Genomic DNA, 24,363 nt, shown 5'->3' on the forward strand with positions numbered 1-24,363 from the left:
CTCCCACTCTCTGGATCACAACTTTCCTGGATGGACAACACGGGTCTGAAGGTCTTTTCCTGTTCTATTGCTTTCTGATTCTACAAACATTTGAAATAGCCTTATGGGACCCCACAGAAAGAGGAAGATCTGAGAAGAGTCCCTTGAAGCCCTGGCAAATACAGACTGAATGACTTCAAGAACCACTGAAACAGAGGTCTGAGGAAACTCCTCTGAACACAGTCTTAGCCCACACCAGATTTATGCCTCCCTTCCAGAATGGAAACAAAAAAAGGAGTTAAATATCCATTTTTCCCCAAAAGCTTCAGGCTACCTTCCTTCAGCTGCAGGTTATGGGTAGCAGTGGGGAACTGTAGGCTGGCATTGCCATCAGTGCCTGCTGACCCAACCTGACTGACCTCCAAGACTCTCTTGTCGATGCCTCCCAGCTGAAGACAAAGGCATGGTGGCCTCCCATGCCCCAGAGTCCCAAACCAGACTTGAGCTACCCCTCGCTGAGTCAGAGAATCATCAAGATGAAGCCACCACTTCCTCTCTGCAAAGGAAGTCATTCCAAGGTCTCCAGGTAGAGAAGGGAACATAATAGCATACAGTGAACTGTTGGGAGGATGATAGTAAACACACACACAAGCACACACTCCTTAGATTGGGGGTGGCAGAGAGAGTTCTAACCGAATGGGGCCGGACCCATTTCCAGAATGGCAGGTTTTGTAGCCTCTCCTTGGCAAAGCCTCAAGTGTGGACAGGGTGACCCCAGCCTAGGCAAAGAAAGGCTTCAGGACTCCCCCAGGCAGCTTCTCTGAGAGGGGCTCTCTGGCTCTCCCAGTAAGGGGATACACACAGCCTATTTGGGGGACCATGCAGTTCTCCCATACTGCCCCCTCCACAATCCCAGGCTTTGTAACTCCCCCCTCTTTCCCAAACCCGTGCCACCCCCCAGCCTCCCCACCCGCCCCCAGCCAATACTCTCTCCTGAGAGACTCACTGATCCCAGAGAGTCCCTCTACCCACCCCCTTGCCTCTCTGGTCTGCCAGGTGACCCCCCTCCCCCCCAACACACACACACACACACTCTTATCCCACTCCCACTCCGGGGTGGTAAGAAAGGGGACGGAGAAGGGAGGGGGCTTTCCTCACAGGCAGGCGAGCAAAGACTCCTAAAATGGCCACAGCAAGCTTGCTGGTTTCTCAAGGACAGCGGAGAGGGCTGTGTGCAGAAGCTAGGGGGCTCACTGCATGGCGGCTGGTGAAGGAACTGGGGGTGGGGCTAGGGGACTGAAGCTGGGGAAGCTGCGGTTATGTTCACTCACCATTCCCGATCCGCCCCTTATCCACTGCATGGTGCTAATGAAGTCCGGCTTCTCGTCAAGGCCCTGGAGGCTGTCGCGGGTTGTTTCAGGCAGGCTGGGCTGGCAGCGCTGGAGCAAGCGAAAGCCCCAGCGCCCCCTCCCCCTCGTTTCCTTCACAGCCCTACAGCCCAATCCCCTCTTCTCTGGACCTCCCCTTCATTCAGGTTTTTCCATCCCTGCAGCAGGCTCTGCCTCTCTGCCCCACAGCTCCCGAGGTGCTTGGCCTGGGGAGATGTGGGAGAGGGGGTTCCCACTGATCGCCTTTGTCCCTTGCCAAGGCTTGAGATCTGGGAGGCAGGGATGCAGGGAGATGATGTGGGTGAATAACCTCCGCACAGGAGAAGGCAGCTGCCACCTCTGCCTGCCTCCGGCTGTGCTGGAGTTAGATGCTGTTTATTGTGGGGCTCCCCAATTGTGTCGAGTCAGCGAAAAGTCTTTTCCAAAGTTGCCAGAGGTGTTGGGCCAGGCTTTGAAATAATACGATCCTGCCCCCCGTGAAGCCATACCAACACTCTCCTGCTTTATCACTTTCACTTCTCAGAACAACCTTGTGGAGGCAGGCATTGGTATATCCATATCACAGATAAATAAGTGGAGGTTTAGATGATGGAAGAGACCTACCTAAGGTCACATAAAAAAAGATAGTCTCAACTTTACCCTCTGCAGCTTTCCATGCTTCTTTTTGCTATAGTTCATACAAACACACACACACACACACACACACACACACCCCCTCATGATTCTTCCTGACACCCTCAGGAATATAAAAGGTAGCTTGTTGATGGATGAATTTTCCATTTGCTTATTTTGCTGAGAATAAGTCAAATGAACATCAGCAAAACAGGCAAACGGAGAAACCACCCACCTCTTCAACCCAGACTGGCCCCTCTGCATCTGCTGGGAGTTGATGCTGTTGGTCACATTCATACCTATTATTATTGCATATAGTCTTACAATAACTTTGTGAGGAAGACATTACAGTCAGTGTTAATTAATTAGTCCCTTATTATAGACATGAACATTGAAGACTAGAGAGTGAAAGATATTTGCCCATGGTAGCACAACCAAAGAAGGCAAGAATCCAAGGCTCCTGACCCACAGAGAGGTTCAAGCAAGAAAGGGATTACAAAAAGCAGAGATTGGGGTTACAGCAATAAGGAATTAAAATATGACATCAGAAAGAAGTGCCTGAAGGCGGTTGGTATGAAGACATCACTGGCATGCCCCACACACTACTTTACTGTCCTCTCCTTTCGAGCAAATGCTCCCCTCTTCATCCAAGGCATTGTTTTGGCCAAACAGAGCTGGCCTAATATCAAAATAACTGCCTTAATGAGTATTCAGTCCTGGGAGGGGTATAAGCAGAAGCTGAATTGTCCTTTGGCAAGGGATTCCTGAATCAAATGGGAACTTAGCCCGGGTGACCTTTCAACTTCCTTTCAAGTCTGATGGTTCAGTATTCAGAGATTCTACAATGTCTCCTCACTGTCTCATCTAGGGACCTTCATTCAGACTGAGGCTCTTGAATGCACCTCCATGGCCAACCAATCCATTCAACTCTCACGACTCTATAAAAATCTCTTTAAGACCTGACACTAGGCACACAGCCTCTGGAAAGCTTTTCTGAAATACTCTAAGACCTGATTTTATCACCTTTCATCTAACTTCTATAGTTCCACCTTTAGTTTTCTCAATTGAAAATAATCTTTTACTCATTGATTGTTATAGGCTGAACTGTGCACCCCGCCCCCAAATTCGTATGTTGAAGTGCAAACTCCCGTGCCTCAGAATGTGACTGTATTTGGAGATAGAGTCTTTAAAGAGGTAGTTAAGTAAAAACAAGGTCATTGTATAGGCCCTACTCCAATATGTCTGGTGTCCTTACATGAAGAGGAAATTTGGACATGGAGGCCTTGGAAAAGACTACCTTGATCTTGGACTTTCCAGCCTTTGGAGTTGTAAGAAAGTAAATTTATGTTATTTAAGCCATCCAGACTGCAGTACTTCATTATGGTAGCCCTGGCAAATTAATACACTAGTTATGTGTACATTTTTCTATTTAATGTCACTTAAGTGGAAATGTTTTTTTTTTTTTAAGCAGAGGCAATGAATTACTAACCTTGCTATCTCCTACAGTAGTGACTAGCACATAGGAGATATCCAATAAAATTTGGATTTTTTTTAATGGATACATTCAGTCAACAATATTATTGAGGGGATATTTGTATACATATAGCTGATTTATTCATTGTACAGCATAAACTAACACAACATTGTAAAGCAACTGTACTCCAATAAAAAATAAATAAAAAGACAAAACATAAAAAATATTATTGAGCTTCCTTGTTCCAGGCATTCGGATAGCTATTCAAGATACAAGACACAGTTCCTCATGGACTTTGTAATCTACTTGAAGTGGAGAAAAGATAAACAACAAAAAAGTAAACAAACAAGGTAATAAAAGGTGGTGACACATGCTTTGAAGGAGATACACCAATTTGTGTGATAGTGAGAAGCCTTGGGTTTATAGAAGTTGCCTATATCAATAATGATCCAGTCAGGAAAATAAAAACCACTCTAGATATTTCTTCTGTATGGTTTAATACAGAGAACAAATCACACTGTCAAAACAAAGAAGCCAAATAGGGGATGGTGGGGCAAGCTAACATGTAGCAACCATAGAAAACTATTACTAGTTTTCTACCCATCTAGAGCTAGATGGGTAATGGGAAAAGGTAACATTGTCAGAACCCAGAAACTGGTATTAAATTGAAGCTAAAAGCATGGGGTGGTTGGCCTGATGGTGCAGGTGCCATGAATAGAGGAATTGTCCCCAGAAGCTAGAGTCACTGAGGAGATAGAGCCACTTCCAGAATACACCTCTCTGAAGCAGGAGGTAAAGGAATACTCTTCCTCCTGTTCACCAGTCTCCCACGAGTGTCTTCCTTTGGACAAAACAAGTGAGATAGCAAGGGAATCTGAGAAAATTGGTTTGCAGGAGAAGAGGAAAGAATTGATATGAGGGCAAATATTTCAGTGTTAATGTATGACATATGTGGAAGAACAGATGTTGATCCCATAGGCATCAGTTCAGTTCAGTCGCTCAGTCATGTCCAACTCTTTGCGACCCCATGAATTGCAGCACACCAGGCCTCCCTGTCCATCACCAACTCCCGGAGTTCACTCAAACTCACGTCCATCGAGTCAGTGATGCCATCCAGCCACCTCATCCTCTGTCATCCCCTTCTCCTCCTGCCCCCAATCCCTCCCAGCATCAGAGTCTTTTCCAATAAGTCAACTCTTCGCATGAGGTGGCCAAAGTATTGGAGTTTCAGCTTTAGCATCATTCCTTCCAAAGAAATCCCAGGGCTGATCTCCTTCAGAATGGACTGGTTGGATCTCCTTGCAGTCCAAGGGACTCTCAAGAGTCTGCTCCAACACCACAGTTCAAAAGCATCAATTCTTTGGCGCTCAGCCTTCTTCGCAGTCCAACTCTCACATCCATACATGACCACTGGAAAAACCATAGCCTTGACTAGATGGACCTTTGTTGGCAAAGTAATGTCTCTGCTTTTGAATATGCTCTCTAGGTTGGTCATAACTTTCCTTCCAAGGAGTAAGCGTCTTTTAATTTCATGGCTGCAATCACTATCTGCAGTGATTTTGGAACCCAAAAAAATAAAGTCTGACACTGTTTCCACTGTTTCTCCATCTATTTCCCATGAAGTGATGGGACTGGATGCCATGATCTTTGTTTTCTGAATATTGAGCTTTAAGCCAACTTTTCCACTCTCCTCTTTCACTTTCATCAAGAGGCTTTTTAGTTCCTCTTCACTTTCTGCCATAAGGGTGGTGTCATCTGCATATCTGAAGTTATTGATATTTATCCTGGAAATCTTGATTCCAGCTTGTGCTTCATTCAAATTGTAATAATCTTAAACAATCACTTATGCATATATATCAAAGTTGGCAATGATCTCCAAGATTATCTTCTTCAACATTCTCATTTTAGAGATGATGACATGTTCAGTTCAGTTGCCCAGTAGTGTCCATCTCTTTGCGACCCCATGGACTGCAGCAGGGCAAGAATCCCTGTCGATTACCAGCTCCTGGATCTTGTTCACATTTATGCCCATTGAGTCAGTGATGCCATCAAACCACTGCATCCTATGTCTTCCCCTTCTCCTCTGCCTTCAATCTTTCCCAGCATCAGGGTGTTTGCCAGTGAGTCAGTTCTTCGCATCAGGTGGCCAAAGAATTGGAGTTTCAGCTTCAGCATCAGTCCTTCCAATGAATATTCAGGACTGATTTCCTTTAGAGTGGACTGGTTGGATCTCCTTGCAGTCCAAGTGATTCTCAAGAGTCTTCTCCAACACCACAGTTCAAAAGCATTAATTCTTCAGTGTTCAGGTTTTGTTATGGTCCAACTGACATCTATACATGTCTTTGGAAAAACCATAGCTTTGACTAAATGGAACTTGTGGGTAAAATAACGAACTGTCTAGGTTGGTCATAGCTTTTCTTCTAAGGAGCAAGCATCTTTTAATTTCATGCTGCAGTCACCATCTGCAGTGATCTTGGAGCCCATGAAAATAGTGTCTTACTGTTTTGATTGTTTCCCCGTCTATTTGCCAGGAAGGGATGGGACCAGATGCCATGATATTCATTTTTTTGATTGTTGAGTCTTAAGCCAGCTTTTTCACTCTCTTATTTCACATTCATCAAGAGGCGCCTTAGTTCCTCTTCACTTTTTACCATAAGGGTGGTGTCATCTGCATATCTGAAGTTATTGATATTTCTCTCAGAAATCTTGATTCCAGCTTGTGCTTCATCCAGCCCAGCATTTTGCATGATGTACATTGCATACAAGTTAAATAAGCAGGGTGACAATATACAGCCTTGACATACTCCTTTGACAATTTTGAATCAATCCATTGTTTCATGTCTGGTTCTAACTCTTGCTTTATGACCTGCATACAGATTTCTCAGGAGGCAGGTAAGGTCATCTGGTATTCCCATCTTGTTAAGAATTTCCCACAGTTTGTTGTGATCCACACACACAAAGGCTCTGGCATTGTCAATAAAGCAGAAATAGATGTTCTTCTGGAAATCTCTTGCTTTTTCTCTGATCCAATGTATGTTAGCAATTTGATCTCTTGTTCATCTGTCTCTTCTAAATCCAGCTTGAACATCTAGAAGTTCTCTGTTGATGTACTGTTGAAGCCTCATTTGGAGAATATTGAGCCTTATTTTGCTAGCATGTGAGATGAGTGCAACTGTGTGGTAGTTTGAACATTCTTTGGCATTGCCTTTTTGGGATTGGGATGAAAACTGATTTTTCCAGTCCTGGGCAACTGCTGAGTTTTCCAAATTTGCTGGCATATTGACAGAACTTTCACAGCATAATCTTTTAGGATTTGAAATAGCTCAGCTGGAATTCCAACACTTCCACTAGCTTTGTTTGTAGTGATGCTTCCTAAGGCCCACTTGACTTCAGACTCCAGGATAGCTGGCTCTAGGTGAATGATCATACCATCATAGTTATCTGAGTCATTAAGATCTTTTTTGTATAGTTCTTCTGTATATTCTTGCCACCTCTTCTTAATATCTTCTGCTTCTGTTAGGTCCATACCATTTCTGTCCTTTATCAAGCCCATCTTTGCATGAAATGTTCCCTTGGTATCTCTAATTTTCTTGAAGCGATCTCTAGTCTTTCCCATTCTGTTGTTTTCCTCTATTTCTTTGCATTGCTCACTGAGGAAGGCTTTCTTATCTCTCTTTGCTATTCTTAGGAACTCTGCATTCAGATGTGTATATCTTTCCTTTTCTCCTTTGCTTTTTGCTTCTCTCTTTCACAGCTATTTGTAAGGCCTCCTCAGACAGCCATTTTGCTTTTTTGCATTTCTTTTTCTTGGGGATGGTCTTAATTGCAGTCTCCTGTACAGTGTCATGAACCTCCATCCATAGTTCATCAGGCACTCTGTCAGATCTAGTCCCTTAAATCTAGTTCTCATTTCCACTGTATAGTCATAAGCGATTTGATTTAGGTAATACCTGAATAAACAGGGTGATATAATAAAATGTAACTGAGAAAGAAAAACATTATTTTAGCTGGGTGGCCAAAGAAGGCCTCTCTGAAGAGATGACATCGGAGTTGACACCACAATGATAAGAAACCAGCTGGGACTTCCCTAGTGGTTCAGTGGTTAAAAATCTGCCTTGCAATGCAGGGGACATGGATTTGATCCCTGGTCAGGGAACTAATATTCCACATGCCACAGAGCAACTAAGCCTGCATGCTGCAACTACTGAGCCCATGTGCTCCAGAGCCCACACCCCACAACTAGAAAGCCCACATGCTGCAACTATTGAAGTCCTCACACTCTGGAACTTGCATGTCACAACTACTGAGACTGGGTGCCACAACTAGAGAGAGTCCGTGCACCACAAGGAAAGATCACATGACATAATGAAGATCCTGTGTGCTGCAACTAAGATCAGACACAGCAAAATAAATAAATTAGTTAATTTAAAAAATGAGCTGGGGGAAGAACATTCCAAACAACAGGAACAACAAAAGCAAAGGCTCAGAACTGGAAATTAGACTGATATGTGTGAGGGGCAGAAAAAGATCAACATGGCAGAATGTAGTAAAACACAAGAGAGTGGTGGGAGATAATGTCAGAGAAGCAGGCAGGACCAGAATATCAGGAGAGGAAAGTAAAAAAGAAAGGAGAGTTGGTGCCAGATGCAGATGACTTGTGCTTCCAAGGAGTTGAGAGTTTTGAAGGCAGGAGAGGAAGAAATGCTAAACATGATAGATGTCATCCCAAATAAGCAAAAACAAGGAGGAATTTAAAGCAAGATGTTAGTGCAATAGGAAAAGTGTGTATAGGTATATATCTAAATATATAGACTTAATATACATTGGCTTAGACTTTGAGAAGAAAAATCCAACTAGATGAATTTTTAAGGTCATCTATCCCTTTGCTGCTACTCAAAGTCTGGAGATCAGACCAGTGACATCAGCATCACCTGGGAGTTTATTAGAAATGCAGACTCCCATGTCCACCCCAGACCTACTGACTTAACACCAGTATTTTTATTAAATTCCTAGTGATTCACATGCACATTAAAGTGTAGAAAGCCCATCTCTAGACCAAACTCGTGCCACTAGGTTGGAGTCATTGAGGTAATTTTCCTTGCTAAAAAAAGGATAGGAAACATCTTCATGTATATATGGATACATAATTAATAGTCAGAGATGTTGAGATCAGCTAAGGTTCCTGATTTGGGGGAGAAGGTTTGCTGAACATGTGTACTCCCATTTCTTCTGAGGGAACATCAGCTAAGATAGTCACTTGTCTAGGAACACAATTCCTCATCCTTAAGCTCCCCAAGCAGCTCAATGATCTTGCAGATCCAAGCCAGAGTAGAGATCCAGTGGATCCTGAGACACTTGAAATAAGCTCTTAATGTAGCTTCAAGCAGCCCAAGGAAGAGCAGGAAGGAAGTAGTCACACTTGTCTTTCTTCAGGCCTCAGCAGGCAGAGCTGAGGCTGTAGCTGCTACAGAAATCACTTCCCTGAATGTAAGGGTCCTTGGCCCAACTGCCTTCCCCCAAGGCAACTTTAGCTTGATCACAGCCACCAGTCAGACAAAAAGCCTATTCCTTCCTCTGTGGCAGAGATCCATTAGTTACTCTCCTCCTGTAAGCTCTCCATGGGGTCTTTACTCTCAAATTTAGATAAATGAAATAACTTCACATTCATTTCAGTCAAACCCTTTTCCTAGCACTCACCTCTTTCCTCCTTCTCTCCCTCTTCACTTTCTCCCATATGCCATGCCTTTCAGACTCAAACAACTTCTTGTTTATCTAAGAGATTTTCTTTCCTATCCAAAAATACACTATTCATTTTTAGTTACAAAGATAGGAGCTGAAATAACTGCATGAACTACTAGCTTCATTTGGGTGAACAGAAAAAATCCCCATCTGGGCAGAGGTATTGCCTGTGTATCTGCTCAAAGATTCTCTGGCAAAACAAACTCACATGTTGATGTTCAACCTTATGAAATGATGAGTTTCCCATTATTGAAGGCCACAAAGTAGAGTCTGGAAGAATACCTGCCAGAGATGCTGTAGAATGAATCTTCCATTGATGGAAGGGTGTGTTAGAGAACCATGCAAAGAAGTCAGTGAACCAAGATGAAAAAAACACTGGACTGGGAGTCAGATGACTGCTGAGTTGCTGTGTGACCTTGGACAAGCAATTCAGACTTTTTACCTGTCAAATGTTGTTGTTAGAGTCTCTTAATGCTTTTTGATCTGTGGTTTTACAGAGTGCAGAGAGTGTCCTTCAGAGGCCACTTCGTTTTCTGGGGGACATGAGGGAGGCTGAGTAAGAGGAGCTCTGGGCCCCACTTCAACCAAGTAGTTCTCCTTTCATCTGCTTAATGCATTAAATTTCTAGCTAAGATTCTGGTTAAACAAAGCATCCCTGCTGCTAAAAACAAACCAAGACTACATCAAAGGCTGAAAATGGAAAGTCTGGCCAACAGCCCACCAGTGCTTTAAGTTTTGGGATGCTCAACAAATATATATGGATATATATTTTTAATTGGGATATTTCATATAAAATATGAAGTTCCAGCTTCTCTAGAAACATCAGAAGGTCTGGCAGCCTAGGGCTGATATTCCCACCATACAGCCATCAGCTTAGCTAAGTGGCAGCTTCCTTCTTTAGAGCCACTGTGCCTGACTACTGGCCCCTATCTAGCCTCTGAAGACATCTGAGTGGTGATTCCTGCTTTCTAGGGCTCTCTGACCTTCTACTTCTTTACCTCTTCATAGTTCCAGGGGGGCTTCCCAGGTGGGGCTAGTGGTAAAGAACCCACCTGCTAATGCAGGAGATGTGGGTTTGATCCCTGTGTCAGGAAAATCCCCTGGAGGAGGGCATGCCAACCCACTCTAGAATTCTTGCCTGGAGAATCCCATGGACAGAGGAGCCTAGTTGGCTATAGTGCATAGAGTTGCAAAGAGTCAGACATGACTGAAGTGACTTAGCATGCAGACACAGTTTCAGACAAACTCAGAATGGGATGATTTAGGAATGATTTTGTCTGTATAGGGATGTAGTCCACGAAGAGCAATGCCTTTAAAATTTTAATATTCACGGATGTTCTGAATGAATATTCTGATTCAGTTTGGTCTGGTGTGGAACCTAAGGTTCTGCATTTCTAATAGATTATCAGGTGATACAGATACTACTGACCCATGGTCCACACTTACAGAAGTGAGAGGCCAATAGAAAAAGTAAAGAAGAAGCAAGAGCCATGGGCTCCAGTCCCAGTTCTCATTGAGAGCGTCTCTGAGAAAACTACTAAATCTTCTGCTAACCATTCCCCAGGCCTGGGGATGGTAAGAGTGGGATGGTCAGAGGACAAGAAGAGACTCTTCCAGCCAGAGGCATGCTTGGCCAGGAAAAGCATTGCAAAGAAAACCAGCAAGGTGTCCATTTAACAGAAGGTAAGTTTCCTTCAAGAACACTTGTCCCCCCCACCCCCTGACTCCCATCAACCTGGATGACTTGAGTCACCTCTCAGTTTCCAAATTCTGACTCCTGAACTTCAAGGACATTTTTTTTTTCCTGGTGAAGGTGCTGAGGACAGTCAAGGGAGAGGGGAGAAAAAAAGGAGGGAGAAATGGGAGAAAAAGAAGAGGAAATGAAGAGAGTAAGTAGAAAAATAAGAGAATAAGGAGGAGAGGTAAAAGGATGAAGTGATGGAGGGAGAAAAAGGAGGGTAAAGAAATTAGAGGAGGCAGCAGTGGTAGATGAGGAAGGGGAAAAGGGAAAGAAGAAGAGGGAGGAGGAGGTGGGAGGAAAGGAAAGGAGGAAGAATTGGAAAGAGGTGAGCTGAAGAGGTCAAGGCTAAGACTTTTCCTAAAGACTCCCTCCTTGCTACATTCCATCCTCATCTGACCACTCCTCACAGCAGAATATCTTCACAGCAGGATCCAGAGTCGGACACAAATGAGCAACTGAACTGAACTGAACTGAAGGTCCCTTTCAATGATCTTCTGAAATGCTATGGCAACAGGACAAGGTGACTGCATTCAGCCTAGCCTCCTAGCTTACCTATGATGCAATGTTTCTTCTTCCTCACCAGTTGCATAGCAGGAGACACCCATCCACACCCATGCTTCCTCTTCCTGGTATAGGTGGATTAACAGAATTCATCAGGCTTCTGTGGAAGTCCAGAGGTGAGGGGTAAACCAGGAAGGAAGAGAGAAGGCATCACCTATACATACATATATACAATTAGTTGCCAAGTCCTGTTGCCTCTGCCCCTATGGCATTTTTTCTTTATCCCCTCCTTCCCATACTTATAACAGTTGCTTCAGGCCAACCCTTTATTTCTCTCCTGACCATCACATCAACTGCTTAAGTGCCAATATACCTCCATTTTTGCTGCCGTCCAATCCATTCTCACTCTACTTCCAGAGTTAGAGCCCTAAAGCATTATTTGATCCTCCTCTCATGAAACCTTTTTAATGAATCCTCATGGCTTACAAAACGAAGCTCAAACTATTTAAAAAGATATTAACAAGTCTCTATAACCTGGCCCTAGATCTTCTAAATACTCTTTAGTCTCACTGAGTATCTACAGTTTCCAGCTCACATGCTTTTAAAATAATATCATGTGATATACAAGCAGCTCATGCAGTTCAATTCCAGAAAAATAAACGACGCAATCAAAAAATGGGTCAAAGAACTAAACAGACATTTCTCCAAAGAAGACATACGTATGGCTAACAAATACATGAAAAGAGGTTCGACATCACTCATGATCAGAGAAACGCAAATCAAAATCACAATGAGGTACCATCTCATGCCAGTCAGAATCAGTTCAGTTCAGTTCAGTCACTCAGTCTTGTCCAACTCTTTGCACCCCATGAACTGCAGCACGCCAGGCCTCCCTGTCCATCACCAACTCCCGGAGTTCACTCAGACTCATGTCCATTGAGTCAGTGATGCCATCCAGCCATCTCATCCTCTGTTGTCCCCTTCTCCTCCTGCCCCCAATCCCTCCCAGCATCAGAGACTTTTCCAATGAGTCAACTCTTCACATGAGGTGGTCAAAGTACTGGAGTTTAGGCTTCAGCATCATTCCTTCCAAAGAAATCCCAGGGCTGATCTCCTTCAGAATGGACTGGTTGGATCTCCTTGCAGTCCAAAGGACTCTCAAGAGTCTTCTCCAACACCACAGTTCAAAAGCGTCAATTCTTCAGCACTCAGCTTTCTTCGCAGTCCAACTCTCACATCCATACATAACCACTGGAAAAACCATAGCCTTGACTAGATGGATCTTTGTTGGCAAAGTAATGTCTCTGCTTTTGAATATGCTATCTAGGTTGGTCATAACTTTTCTTCCAAGGAGTAAACGTCTTTTAATTTCATGGCTTCAGTCACCATCTCACACGCTAGTAAAGTAAGGCTCCAAATTCTCCAAGCCAGGCTTCAGCAATACGTGAACCGTGAACTTCCAGATGTTCAAGCTGGTTTTAGAAAAGGCAGAGGAACCAGAGATCAAATTGCCAACATCCGCTGGATCATCGAAAAAGCAAGAGAGTTCCAGAAAAACATCTATTTCTGCTTTATTGACTATGACAAAGCCTTTGACTGTGTGGATCACAATAAACTGTGGAAAATTCTGAAAGAGATGGGAATACCAGACCACCTGACCTGCCAGTCAGAATGGCTGCTATCAAAAGTCTATAAACAATAAATGCTGGACAGGATGCAGAGAAACAGGAACCCTCTTACACTGTTCTTGGGAATGCAAACTAGTACAGCCACTATGGAGAACAGTGTGGAGATTCCTTAAAAAACTGGAAATAGAACTGCCATATGACCCAGCAGTCCCACTGCTGGGCATACACACTGAGGAAAACAGAAATGAAAGAGACACATGTACCCCAATGTTCATCGCAGCACTGTTTATAATAGCCAGGACATGGAAGCAACCTAGATATCCATCAGCAGACGAATGGATAAGAAAGCTGTGGTACATATACACAAGGGAGTATTACTCAGCCATTAAAAAGAATACATTTGAATCAGTTCTAATGAGGTGGATGAAACTGGAGCCTATTATACAGAGTGGAGTAAGCCAGAAAGAAAAATACCTATACAGTACGCTAACATATAATACAGTATATGCTATATATATAGCATATATATAGAATTTAGAAAGATGATAATGATAACCCTGTATGGGAGACAGCAAAAGAGATACAGATGTATAGAACAGTCTTTTGGACTCAGTGGGAGAGGGCGAGGGTGGGATGATTTGGAAGAATGGCATTGAAACATGTATGATATCATATGTGAAACGAATCACCAGTCCAGGTTCAATGCATGATATAGGATGCTTAGGGCTGGTGCACTGGAATGACCCAGAGGGATGGTATGCAGAGGGAGGTGGAAGGGGGGTTCAGGATGGGGAACATGTGTACACCCGTGGTGGATTCATGTTGATGTATGGCAAAACCAATACAATATTGTAAAGTAATTAGCCTCCAATTAAAATAAATAAATTTATATTAAAAAAAGAAAGAGATACGTGTACCCCAATGTTCATCACAGCACTGTTTACAATAGCTTGGACATGGAGGCAACCTAGATGCCCATCAGCAGACAAATGGATAAGAAAGCTGTGGTGCATATATACAATGGAATGTTACTCAGCTATTAAAAAGAATGCGTTTGAATCCATTCTAATGAGGTGGATGAAACTGTTATACAGAGTGAAGTAAGTCAGAAAGAAAAACACCAGTACAGTATATTAATGCATATATATGGAATTTAAAAAGATGGTAACGATGACCCTATATGCAAAACAGCAAAAGAGACATGGATTTAAAGAACAGACTTTTGGACTTTGTGGTAGAAGGCCAGGGTAGGATGATTTGAGAGAATGCATTGAAACATGTATATTACCATATGTGAAATAGATTTCCAGCCCAGGTTCAATGCATGAGACAGGGTGCTCAGGGCTGGTGCACAGGGATGACCCTGAGGGATGGGATGGGGAGGGAGGCAGGAGGGTGGTTCAGGATGGGGAACACATGTGCACCTGTGGCTGATTCATGTCGATATATGGCAAAAACCACTACAATATTGTAAAGTAATTGGCCTCCAATTCAAATTAATTAATTAATTTTAAAAATATAATTTGAGAAATGTTTCCCCTACTTCTGCTTGTCTAAGTCCTAGCCATCCTTCCAGGCATGGTTCAAAAGTCATCTCTTCTAGGAAGCTTCAACCCAAATTGAAATCCATCTCTTTTTTTTCTGTATGCTCACGACATTTTACTGGCAACCTTTTTATGTCACTTGTTACTGCTTGCTATATGTAGTTAGATGTTTATGAGCCTGTCTGCCCCACATAATTTTGCTTCCCCACAGCCTCTGGCAGAGCACTTAGTGTTCAGAGGCTTAGAAAATGTTTGTTTAATGAATTTATGTTCTGAGAAGGCATTTTAAAAAGGGCTCCAGGTGGGTTCAGAGAAGGGTATTTCTGAGAAGGGTACAGTGACTCATGTAGGGTTCACCTTTTACTGGAGGCTTTAAGGCATACTAGGGGTGTCTCCATCTCCGCCCCCGAAACTAATGCTCCTCTTGATTCTTCACATTCCAGTATTATAATAACCCCCTTTTGGAACTGGAGACATTTTTGAGGTCTCTGAGAAATGAAAGTAACCTTGAAAGGGGGCGCCCAGCCTAAAGCACTGATTTTCAAAGGGTAGACTGCAAGCCTTCAATGAACTAATGTGGACCCATTTGGATAATAAAGCCAATTAGGTGTGTCCTGATTAGCTTTTGTTTTTAACTGAAGAGAAAGTTTCAGGCTATATGGCAAATAATAAGGCATTAATGCCTTACTACATGGCAAATAATAAATAATGCCTAACTACATGGAAAATAATAAATTGTTTGAAAAGTTTGTTTCTATTTTGTATGTTAGTTGTGATGTTGAATATATAGTTTTTAATGTGGGTTCCAGTCAAAAGAGTTTGAAATATGTCTTCCTAAGCCAACATTGGCTGAGAGCAAGATAAAGTAACATAAGCTATTTACTTTATCTCTCTGGATCCCAGTTTCTTCATCAGAAGAACAAGAATACTAATAGTATCTATATCAAAAAGTTGCTGTGAAGAGTAAACAAGTGAATACACATAAAGTCTTTAGCACAGTTTCTGGCACATGTTAACCCTGATGATAGTGATTAACTGTGGGATGGAGGTAGGGGGTAGGGTTGAAAAGATTGCAGTAAGGATCTCTAAGGATGGTAAAAGACCTTGACAGATCTGTTGTTGACCACATGAAGTGACACTCATACATAGTGGGTCCAAATATGATACAAACTATATGTAGTTACACACACACACGCATACTTGTACATCCAATAGCCCCACACAAACTATAGTCCCTACAAGTAGTGAATCATGTCTGTCACTTTGCTCTGGTGAGGAATCTGAGCCTGTCACAAAATAAAGTGTTTGGGGTCTAATATTCAGGATGGCCAGGAAGAAAAGGGGGCCTAGGATAGGGGGACAGTTGTGTTAGGAGCAATGAAAATATCCTAGTCTCCAAAGCACAGAGCATACATTGAAAGAACCTCATGAAACCCTGGGAGTCAGACAAATGAAATACAGGCAGGCATAAGACCACTTGCTTATTTTCCATCAATCTTTCTTTCCTTTTGGGGTGTGATTCTTCTGTGAGCCTGCTGCTTTGTCTTCTCAGGATGGGTGCTGCTGCTAAGTCACTTCAGTCATGTCTGACTCTGTGCAACCCCATAGACAGCAGCCCACCAGGCTCTCCCGTCCCTGGGATTCTCCAGGCAAGAACACTTGAGTGGGTTGCCATTGCCTTCTCCGTCTCAGGATGATTAGGTCTATCTTATATTCTTGCGGACATGTAAAGAGATATAAGTAGGCAGTGGCAGGGAAGAATTCTTGTCATTTATTTTTATTCAAAGAATATTTATTGAGCACCTTCTATGTGCTAGGCACTTCCTGTATCTGGTACTGGGGATATTTTGGTGAATGAAGCTGTCAAAAAATCTTTGATTTCATAGAACTTATGTTCTAGCAGAAAGAGGCAGATAACAAGGAAAAATAAATAAATAAAATTTATTGTATGTCAAATGGTTAAAAATGCTGTTAGGTGAAAAGGCAGAGAAGATGGGGGTAACAAACATGCAATTTTTAAAAGGATAGTCAGTGACAATATCACTAAGAAGACATGTGAACTAGACCTGATTGAAGTGAGAAAGCAATGTAGACATCTGAGGTCAGAGTGTTCCAGGTGAAAGGAATAGCAAGCAAGGCCTGAGACTGGAATATGCCTGGTGATTTGGAATAAGATAGGGAAGGGCAGTATAACTGGAATGGAGTAAGCAATAAGACAATGGTGGGAAATGAGGTCATGGAGGTAATAGGCATGAGCATGTAGGGTCTAATAGATTATCGTGAGGATTAGGCTTTTACTCTAAATGAGGTGGGATAAAAATGAAGAATGGTGAGCCAAGAAGTAATATGTGACATGATTTGACTTAAGTTTTAACAAGCTCACTCTGGCTGCTGTGTAAAGAATTGACTCTAGGGGGTTAAAGGAGGAAACAGAGAGGACAGAAAGAAGAATAATGCAGTAACAGTGAGAGATGATAGTGGTTTAGACTAGAGTGGTAGCATGAGAGAAATAATCAATTTCACATGAATTTTGAAGGTAGAACCAACTGGATTTCCTGATGAATTGGATGTGGGATGTGAGAGAAAATGAGTTATCAAGGATTTTGATCTGAGCATCTAGAAGAAAGTAGTTGGGAGTTACTTATTTACTGAAGCAGAGAAGATTGCAAGAGAACCAGATATGGGGTTTTATATCAAGAAATCAGTTTGGGAAATATTAAGTTTGAAATGCCTATTAGATATCCAAGTGAAAATACTAAATAGGCAGCTAGATGTGTCCAGGCAGGCCAGGCCAGAGATATAAGCTTGGAATCATTAATGTATAAATGTTATTTAAAGTTATGAGGCTAGATGAGGAATTCACCAAAGACACTAATATAAAAGGAGAAGAGAAAAGGTCCAAAGACTGAGCCCTGGGGCCTTCCAACATTTAGAGACTGGGAAAATGAGGAGAAAGGAGCAGAGGAGTCTGAGAAGGAGCAGTCAGTGAGGAAGGAGTGAGACCAGAAGAGTGTCCTGGAAACCAAGGAAGACAGAATTTCAATGATGAAGGAATAGTCAGCTTTGTCAAGTACAGTTGAGAGGGGTTCTTTTACGGGTTAGTAAGAGGAAAGCTGATATAACAGTGGTATGTGTTTTTAGGGAAGGGGAAGTGTTTGCTCCCTAGATAACAGCTTCTTGAGTGGTCTATATAGAGGCAGTGTGGCATAAAGATTCTGGTTCAAGAGGCACATGGACCTGGGCTGGACTGGCCAGCAATTCTGTGTGCTTGATGTGTCATGTGAGACACTTAATACAGAGAGCAGAGCAGCTGTAGTCGTGAACCACATTGGAAACACTGGACTACCAGTAATAGATGTATAAGGAGCAGCTACCCATAGGGTACAATTATAAGCACACTAGGGAGCAGTCTGGAGAAGGCAATGGCACCCCACTCCAGTACTCTTGCCTGGAAAATCCCATGGGCAGAGGAGCCTGGTAGGCTGCAGTCCATGGGGTCGCTAAGAGTCAGACACGACTGAGTGACTTCACTTTCACCTTTAACTTTCATGCACTGGAGGAGGAAATGGCAACCCACTCCAGTGTTCTTGCCTGGAGAATCCCAGGGATGGGGGAGCCTGGTGGGCTGCCATCTATGGGGTCGCACAGAGTCGGACACAACTGAAGCAACTTAGCAGCAGCAGCAGCAGCAGCAGAGAGTAGTTAGAAGCACACTCTCCAAACATCCTCCCATTCCAAGATCAGATTCTAGCCTTTCTTGTTTATTCAATCAACACTATGTGTGAAACACTGCTCTAAAGTGTGAAAGTGAAAGTCTCTCAGTTGTGTCCGAATCTTTGCAACCCCATGGACTATACATTCCATGGAATTCTCCAGGCCAGAATACTGGAGTGGGTAGACTTTCCCTTCTCCAGAGACACTGTTCTAAGCACTTACAAATAATAAATCAGTGAATCTCCACAACAGCCCTGTGAGGTAAGTTGTATAATTATCCCATTTTTACAGATGAAAAAACTGAGGCAAGGGAGAGTCTAAGTGACTAGTTCAATTGTACACAGTTACTAAGAGGCAGATCCAGAATTTTAAATCTGCTGTCTGCAGTGTAAATGTTCTTAACCTTTTCAACCAGGCATTAGCAGATGTGGGCCAAATCCTGCACACATGCTATGCTGTTTTTGTGTATTCTTGCACATCTTGAAAGAATTGTTCAAAAAAAGGAAAATCATGCAACAGAGACCTAATATGGTCCACAAAGTTTAAAATATTTACTATAAGGCCCTTTACAGAAAAATGTTACCATTCCCTGCTCCATACTATAAAAGGGGAAGAAAATACCTCTAATTAGTTTGTGGGTATATCAAATGACATAATATATAGAAAGCAGATGTAGGTGCTCAAAAATAGAAGTTTTTCTTTTTTTTTTCTTTTTTTTAAATAGCAGTTTTTCTTGATTAATTTTATATCCTTCTGCTATTAGCTGTCTGCTTCTTTCACTCTTCCCCAGAAGAATTCTTGTTAGATTTGATTCATTCCAGTACTCCCCATCTTCCCCACCAACCTTTGCTGAAATGTTACAAGAAATAATTGAGCTAGATGGAAATATCAACCATTTATTAGTTGATGTCACCATTGACAGAACACATTAGAAAATTTAAGTTCAGTAGGACTTTCAGTGGTATTAAATTCCTAAATGAGTTGGATGAAGCAAGTAGGTTCTATTTAAGAAAGTTTTGACAACAAATGGTAAATAAGTGACTAAATAATATTTCTAGAGATAGAAAATCAATATATGATGGGTTATGTCTCCTAAAAAACAAAATTTTGAATAAATATCTAGAAAACTTTAAATAAAGTGATCTTTCATTTGACTATTACATATAAGGAAAAATTATAGAACATCAGAGCTCAAAGACTCCATAGAAATTCTCTAGTCAAACACTTTCAGAATAAAGATGGGGACTATGAAGCCCATAGATAGGAAGATACTTACACATTGTCACACAGCACATCTGGAACTAGCATCCTGTTCTCCAAATGTAGTGCTTTTTTCATTAAACCGGTGGTTGAAAACTAGTATCTTGGGGCTAGAATCTGTTTAGTTTGTATCACAAAATTTTAAGAAAATTTGATCCAACATTAAAAAAAAAAAAACAATATTGCACAAAAATCTGGATTTCCAAATTCCACTGAACTAAATTATAAGATCTGGCAAAATAGGTTCACTTCTCCAAATGACCAGGGTCCAATGGAGCTAAATAGTGGCTGCCTCCTTCAGAAAGGGTTTTGCCATGTTCCTCACCACTTTCAAATGAATTCACTCTGTAATACCGCTCATGTAACTTATCAACTAAACTCCTAGAGGCATTTATGATTTACCTCTCCCTCCTTAAATTTCACAGCATTCTTCCAAACAAGGGATAGACGACTGTCTATCCTAGGGCTTCCTGAAGAAAGATGTGCTGAGGAGGCAGAGTCATGGACTCTCAGAGGCTTGTTTCTCATTCTTAAGAGTTGTTTTAGGGAAACTAGTTGCTTAACAAAAACCCATTTCCCTTCTTCTTGAGTATGAATGCATCAGGAGTCCTTTGCTACTAAGATTGCCAAATAGGAGGTCAGTGGAAGTTCTTGGGGTGGAGCTTTCAGGAAAGCTCCTTAAAACAATGGTAGGTAGCATATGCCATTTTTGTCCTTCCCACTGTTTGTAATACAGATGTGACAGCTTGAGTTCTAGTAGCTAACTTGTGACCTTAAGGATGAAAACCATGTGCTAAGGATGATAGAGTCACCATACCAGCCCTGAACAGCCTACCTCTATCTAGATCATTTTTACATGATAGAAAAATAATTGTCTATGTTATTTTAGCTACTGTTATATTTCATTTCTGTTACCAGCAGCTGAATGTAATTCCTAACATGTAAGCCAAGCATTAGATTGGCTTTGAGGTAGTAAAGATGAATGCTGGAGGGAAAATTATAATTAGGTCTAACCCAAATAACTACCCTATTATTCTAAAATACCTTAAAAAAATCTTTCTCTTGGTCCCTTCCTTGTCCCAGGCATTTTATTTCTTTTTCATAAATGATACTCTATCTTTCTGCCTCTAATCAATTATTCATATCTGCTCTCCATTAAATAAATGCCTACTTACTTGATTCAGTTCAGTAGTCATGCCAGCCTGGGAGTGTGCTAGGCACTGGGGTATATACAATTGAATGAGATTCCATCCCAATCTGGTTGGGACATCTGCACCATTGTTGGTTAGGTAAATAGGTAAGAGTGTTAAACTCTGGAGTTAGATCCCATGGGTTCAAATTCTAACTCTATTACTTCTTAGTTGTGGGACCTTGGGCAATCTAATTAACCTCTGCATGCTTCAGTCTTCTTGTCTGTAAACTGGAAATAGTAATACTCTCTACTTTTAGAGGGTCATTGTGAAGATTAAGTGAGGCTAATAGGAATCAGTGAAGTAAAATGGACTGGAATGGGTGAATTTAACTCAGATGACCATTATATATACTACTGTGGGCAGGAATCCTTAGAAGAAATGGAGTAGCCATCATGGTCAACAAAAGTGTCTGAAATGCAGTACTTGGATGCAATCTCAAAAACAACAGAATGATCTCTGTTCATTTCCAAGGCAAGCCATTCAATATCACAGTAATCCAAGTCTGTGCCCCAACCAGTAATGCTGAAGAAGCTGAAGTTGAACAGTTCTATGAAGACCTACAAGACCTTTTAGAACTAACACCCAAAAAAGATGTCCTTTTCATTATAGGGCACTGGAATGCAAAAGTAGGAAGTCAAGAAACACCTGGGGTAACAAGCAAATTTGACCTTGGAATATGGAATGAAGCAGGGCAAAGGCTAATGGAGTTTTGCCAAGAGAACGCACTGGTCATAGCAAACACCCTCTTCCAACAACACAAGAGAAGACTGTACACATGGACATCACCAGATGGTCAACACCAAAATCAGATTGATTATATTCTTTGCAGCCAAAGATGGAGAAGCTTTATACAGTCAGCAAAAACAAGACCAGGAGCTGACTGTGGCTTAGATCATGAACTCCTTATTGCCAAATCCAGACTGAAATTGAAGAAAGTAGGGAAAACCACTAGGCCATAAAGGTATGACCTAAATCAAATCCCTTATGATTATACAGTGGAAGTGAGAAATAGATTTAAGGGACTAGATCCTCTGTCCATAGTTCATCAGGGACAGTGCCTGATGAACTATGGACAGAGGTTTGTGACATTGTACAGGAGACAGGGATCAAGACCATCCCCATGGGAAAGAAATGCAAAAAAGCAAAATGGCTGTCTGGGGAGGCCTTACAAATAGCTGTGAAAAGAAGAGAAGTGAAAAGCAAAGGAGAAAAGGAAAGATATAAGCATCTGAATGCAAAGTTCCAAAGAATAGCAAGAAGAGATATGAAAGCCTTCCTCAGCGATCGATGCAAAGAAATAGAGGAAAACAACAGAATGGGAAAGACTAGAGATCTCTTCAAGAAAATTAGAGATACCAAGGGAACAGTTCATGCAAAGATGGACTCAAAAAAGGACAGGAATTGTATGGACCGAACAGAAGCAGAAGATATTAAGAAGAGGTGGCAAGAATACATGGAACTGTGCAAAAAAGATCCTCATGACGCAGATAATCACGATGGTGTGATCACTCACCTAAAGCCAGACATCCTGGAATGTGAAGTCAAGTGCGCCTTAGAAAGCATCACTACCAACAAAGCTAGTGGCGGTGATGGAATTCCAGTTGAGCTCTTTCAAATCCTGAAAGATGATGCTGTGAAAGTGTTGCACTCAATATGCCAGCAAATTTGGAAAACTCAACAGTGGCCACAGGACTGGAAAAGGTGAGTTTTCATTCCAATCCCAAAGAAAGGCAATGTCAAAGAATGCTCAAAGTACTGCACAATTGCACTCATTTCACACGCTAGTAAAGCAACGCTCCAAATTCTCCAAGCCAGGCTTCAGCAATACGTGAACCGTGAACTTCCAGATGTTCAAGCTGGTTTTAGAAAAGGCAGAGGAACCAGAGATCACATTGCCAACATCCGCAGGATCATAGAAAAAGCAAGAGAGTTCCAGAAAAACATCTACTTCTGCTTTATTGACTATGCCAAAGCTTTTGACTGTGTGGATCACAATAAACTGTGGAAAACTCTGAAAAATTTCTCTTGAGAAATCTGTATGTAGGTCAGGAAGCAACAGTTAGAACTGGACATGGAACAACAGACTGGTTCCAAATAGGAAAAGGAGTACGTCAAGGCTGTATCTAGTCACCCTGCTTATTTAACTTATATGCAGAGTACATCATGAGAAACGCTGGACTGAAAGAAACACAAGCTGGAATCAAGATTGCCAGGAGAAATATCAATAACCTAAGATATGCAGATGACACCACCCTAATGGCAGAAAGTGAAGAGGAACTAAAAAGCCTCTTGATGAAAGTGAAAGAGGAGAGTGATAAAGTTGGCTTAAAGCTCAACATTCAGAAAACTAAGATCATGGCATCTGGTCCCATCACTTCATGGGAAATAGACGGGGAAACAGTGGAAACAGTGTCAGAGTTAATTTTTTTGGGCTCCAAAATCACTGCAGATGGTGATTGCAAGCCATGAAATTAAAAGACGCTTACTCCTTGGAAGGAAAGTTATGACCAACCTAGATGACATATTCAAAAGCAGAGACATTACTTTGCCAACAGACGTCTGTCTAGTCAAGGCTATGGTTTTTCCAATGGTCATTTATGGATGTGAGAGTTGGACTGTGAAAAAAGCTGAGTGCTGAAGAATTGATGCTTTTGAACTGTGGTGTTGGAGCAGACTCTTGAGAGTCCCTTGGACTGCAAGGAGATCCAACCAGTCCATCCTAAAGGAGATCAGTCCTGGGTGTTCATTGGAAGGACTGATGCTGAAGCTGAAACTCCAATACTTTGGCCACCTCATGCGAAGAGTTGACTAATTGGAAAAGACTCTGATGCTGGGAGGGATTGGGGGCAGGAGGAGAAGGGGACAACAGAGGATGAGATGGCTGGATGGCGTCACTGACTCGATGGACATGAGTTTGAGTGAACTCCGGGAGATGGTGATGGACAGGGTGGCCTGGCATGCTGCAGTTCATGGGGTTGCAAAGAGTCAGACATGACTGAGTGACTGAACTGAACTGAACTAAACTAAATACATGTACAGCACTTAGAATAGTGACTGATTCATGAGAAGAAAATGGCAACCCACTCCATTACTATTGCCTGGAAAATCTTGTGGATGGAGGAGCCTGATAGACTACAGTCCATGGGGTCACAAAGAGTCAGACAGGACTGAGTGACTTCATTCACTCACTCACTCATGGTGTGGTAAGCAGACTAATTGTGTCCCAAAGATATCTAGTGGGACAGGACTGAGTGACTTCACTCCCTCACAATCCTAGATTACAGAACAAAGGAGAGGTCAAAGGTTACAGGACAAAGGAGCATTAAGATAGAAGATGGAATTAAGGTTGCTAATGACAACTAAAAATGTTGCTTACCATCTAGTTCTACAATAATTATGTCACTAGCCACTATAATCACTGACCTTTAACATACCCTGAAAACAGTTCAGGTTGGATATCAGGAATTAGGCACTCTGTATTCTGGGAAACTGGAAGAATAGACCTTCTTATTGGTAGATATTTTCAGAACATTTTTTTTCCATGAACCCAAGCTCTTGCATCTTCCCATGCTTATAAAAGCACGCTAAAA

The 24,363-nt window shown here is 42.0% G+C and overlaps 1 protein-coding gene across 6 annotated transcripts in view; it reads right to left on the bottom strand.

The window, feature by feature from the left end:
- The window catches only part of ARHGEF9 (Cdc42 guanine nucleotide exchange factor 9), a 386,748-nt gene that overhangs the window by 224,105 nt on the left and 138,280 nt on the right, over positions 1-24,363 (bottom strand). The window contains exon 1 of one of the 6 annotated variants that reach the window (XM_006054277.3): positions 11,486-12,148. The exons of 4 other annotated variants lie outside the window; for them this stretch is intronic. Coding sequence is in view for 1 of the 2 variants with exons in the window: in XM_025276869.3 (XP_025132654.1) it covers positions 1,311-1,340 (30 nt within the window). In the remaining variant the exon portion in view is untranslated. Of the gene's footprint in view, positions 1-1,310; positions 4,534-11,485; positions 12,149-24,363 lie in introns of those variants that run through there. One more of the 6 variants, XM_025276869.3, reaches the window with a different exon arrangement.

Source organism: Bubalus bubalis, chromosome X (assembly GCF_019923935.1).
Source record: "Bubalus bubalis isolate 160015118507 breed Murrah chromosome X, NDDB_SH_1, whole genome shotgun sequence".
Taxonomy (NCBI): Eukaryota; Metazoa; Chordata; class Mammalia; order Artiodactyla; family Bovidae; genus Bubalus; species Bubalus bubalis.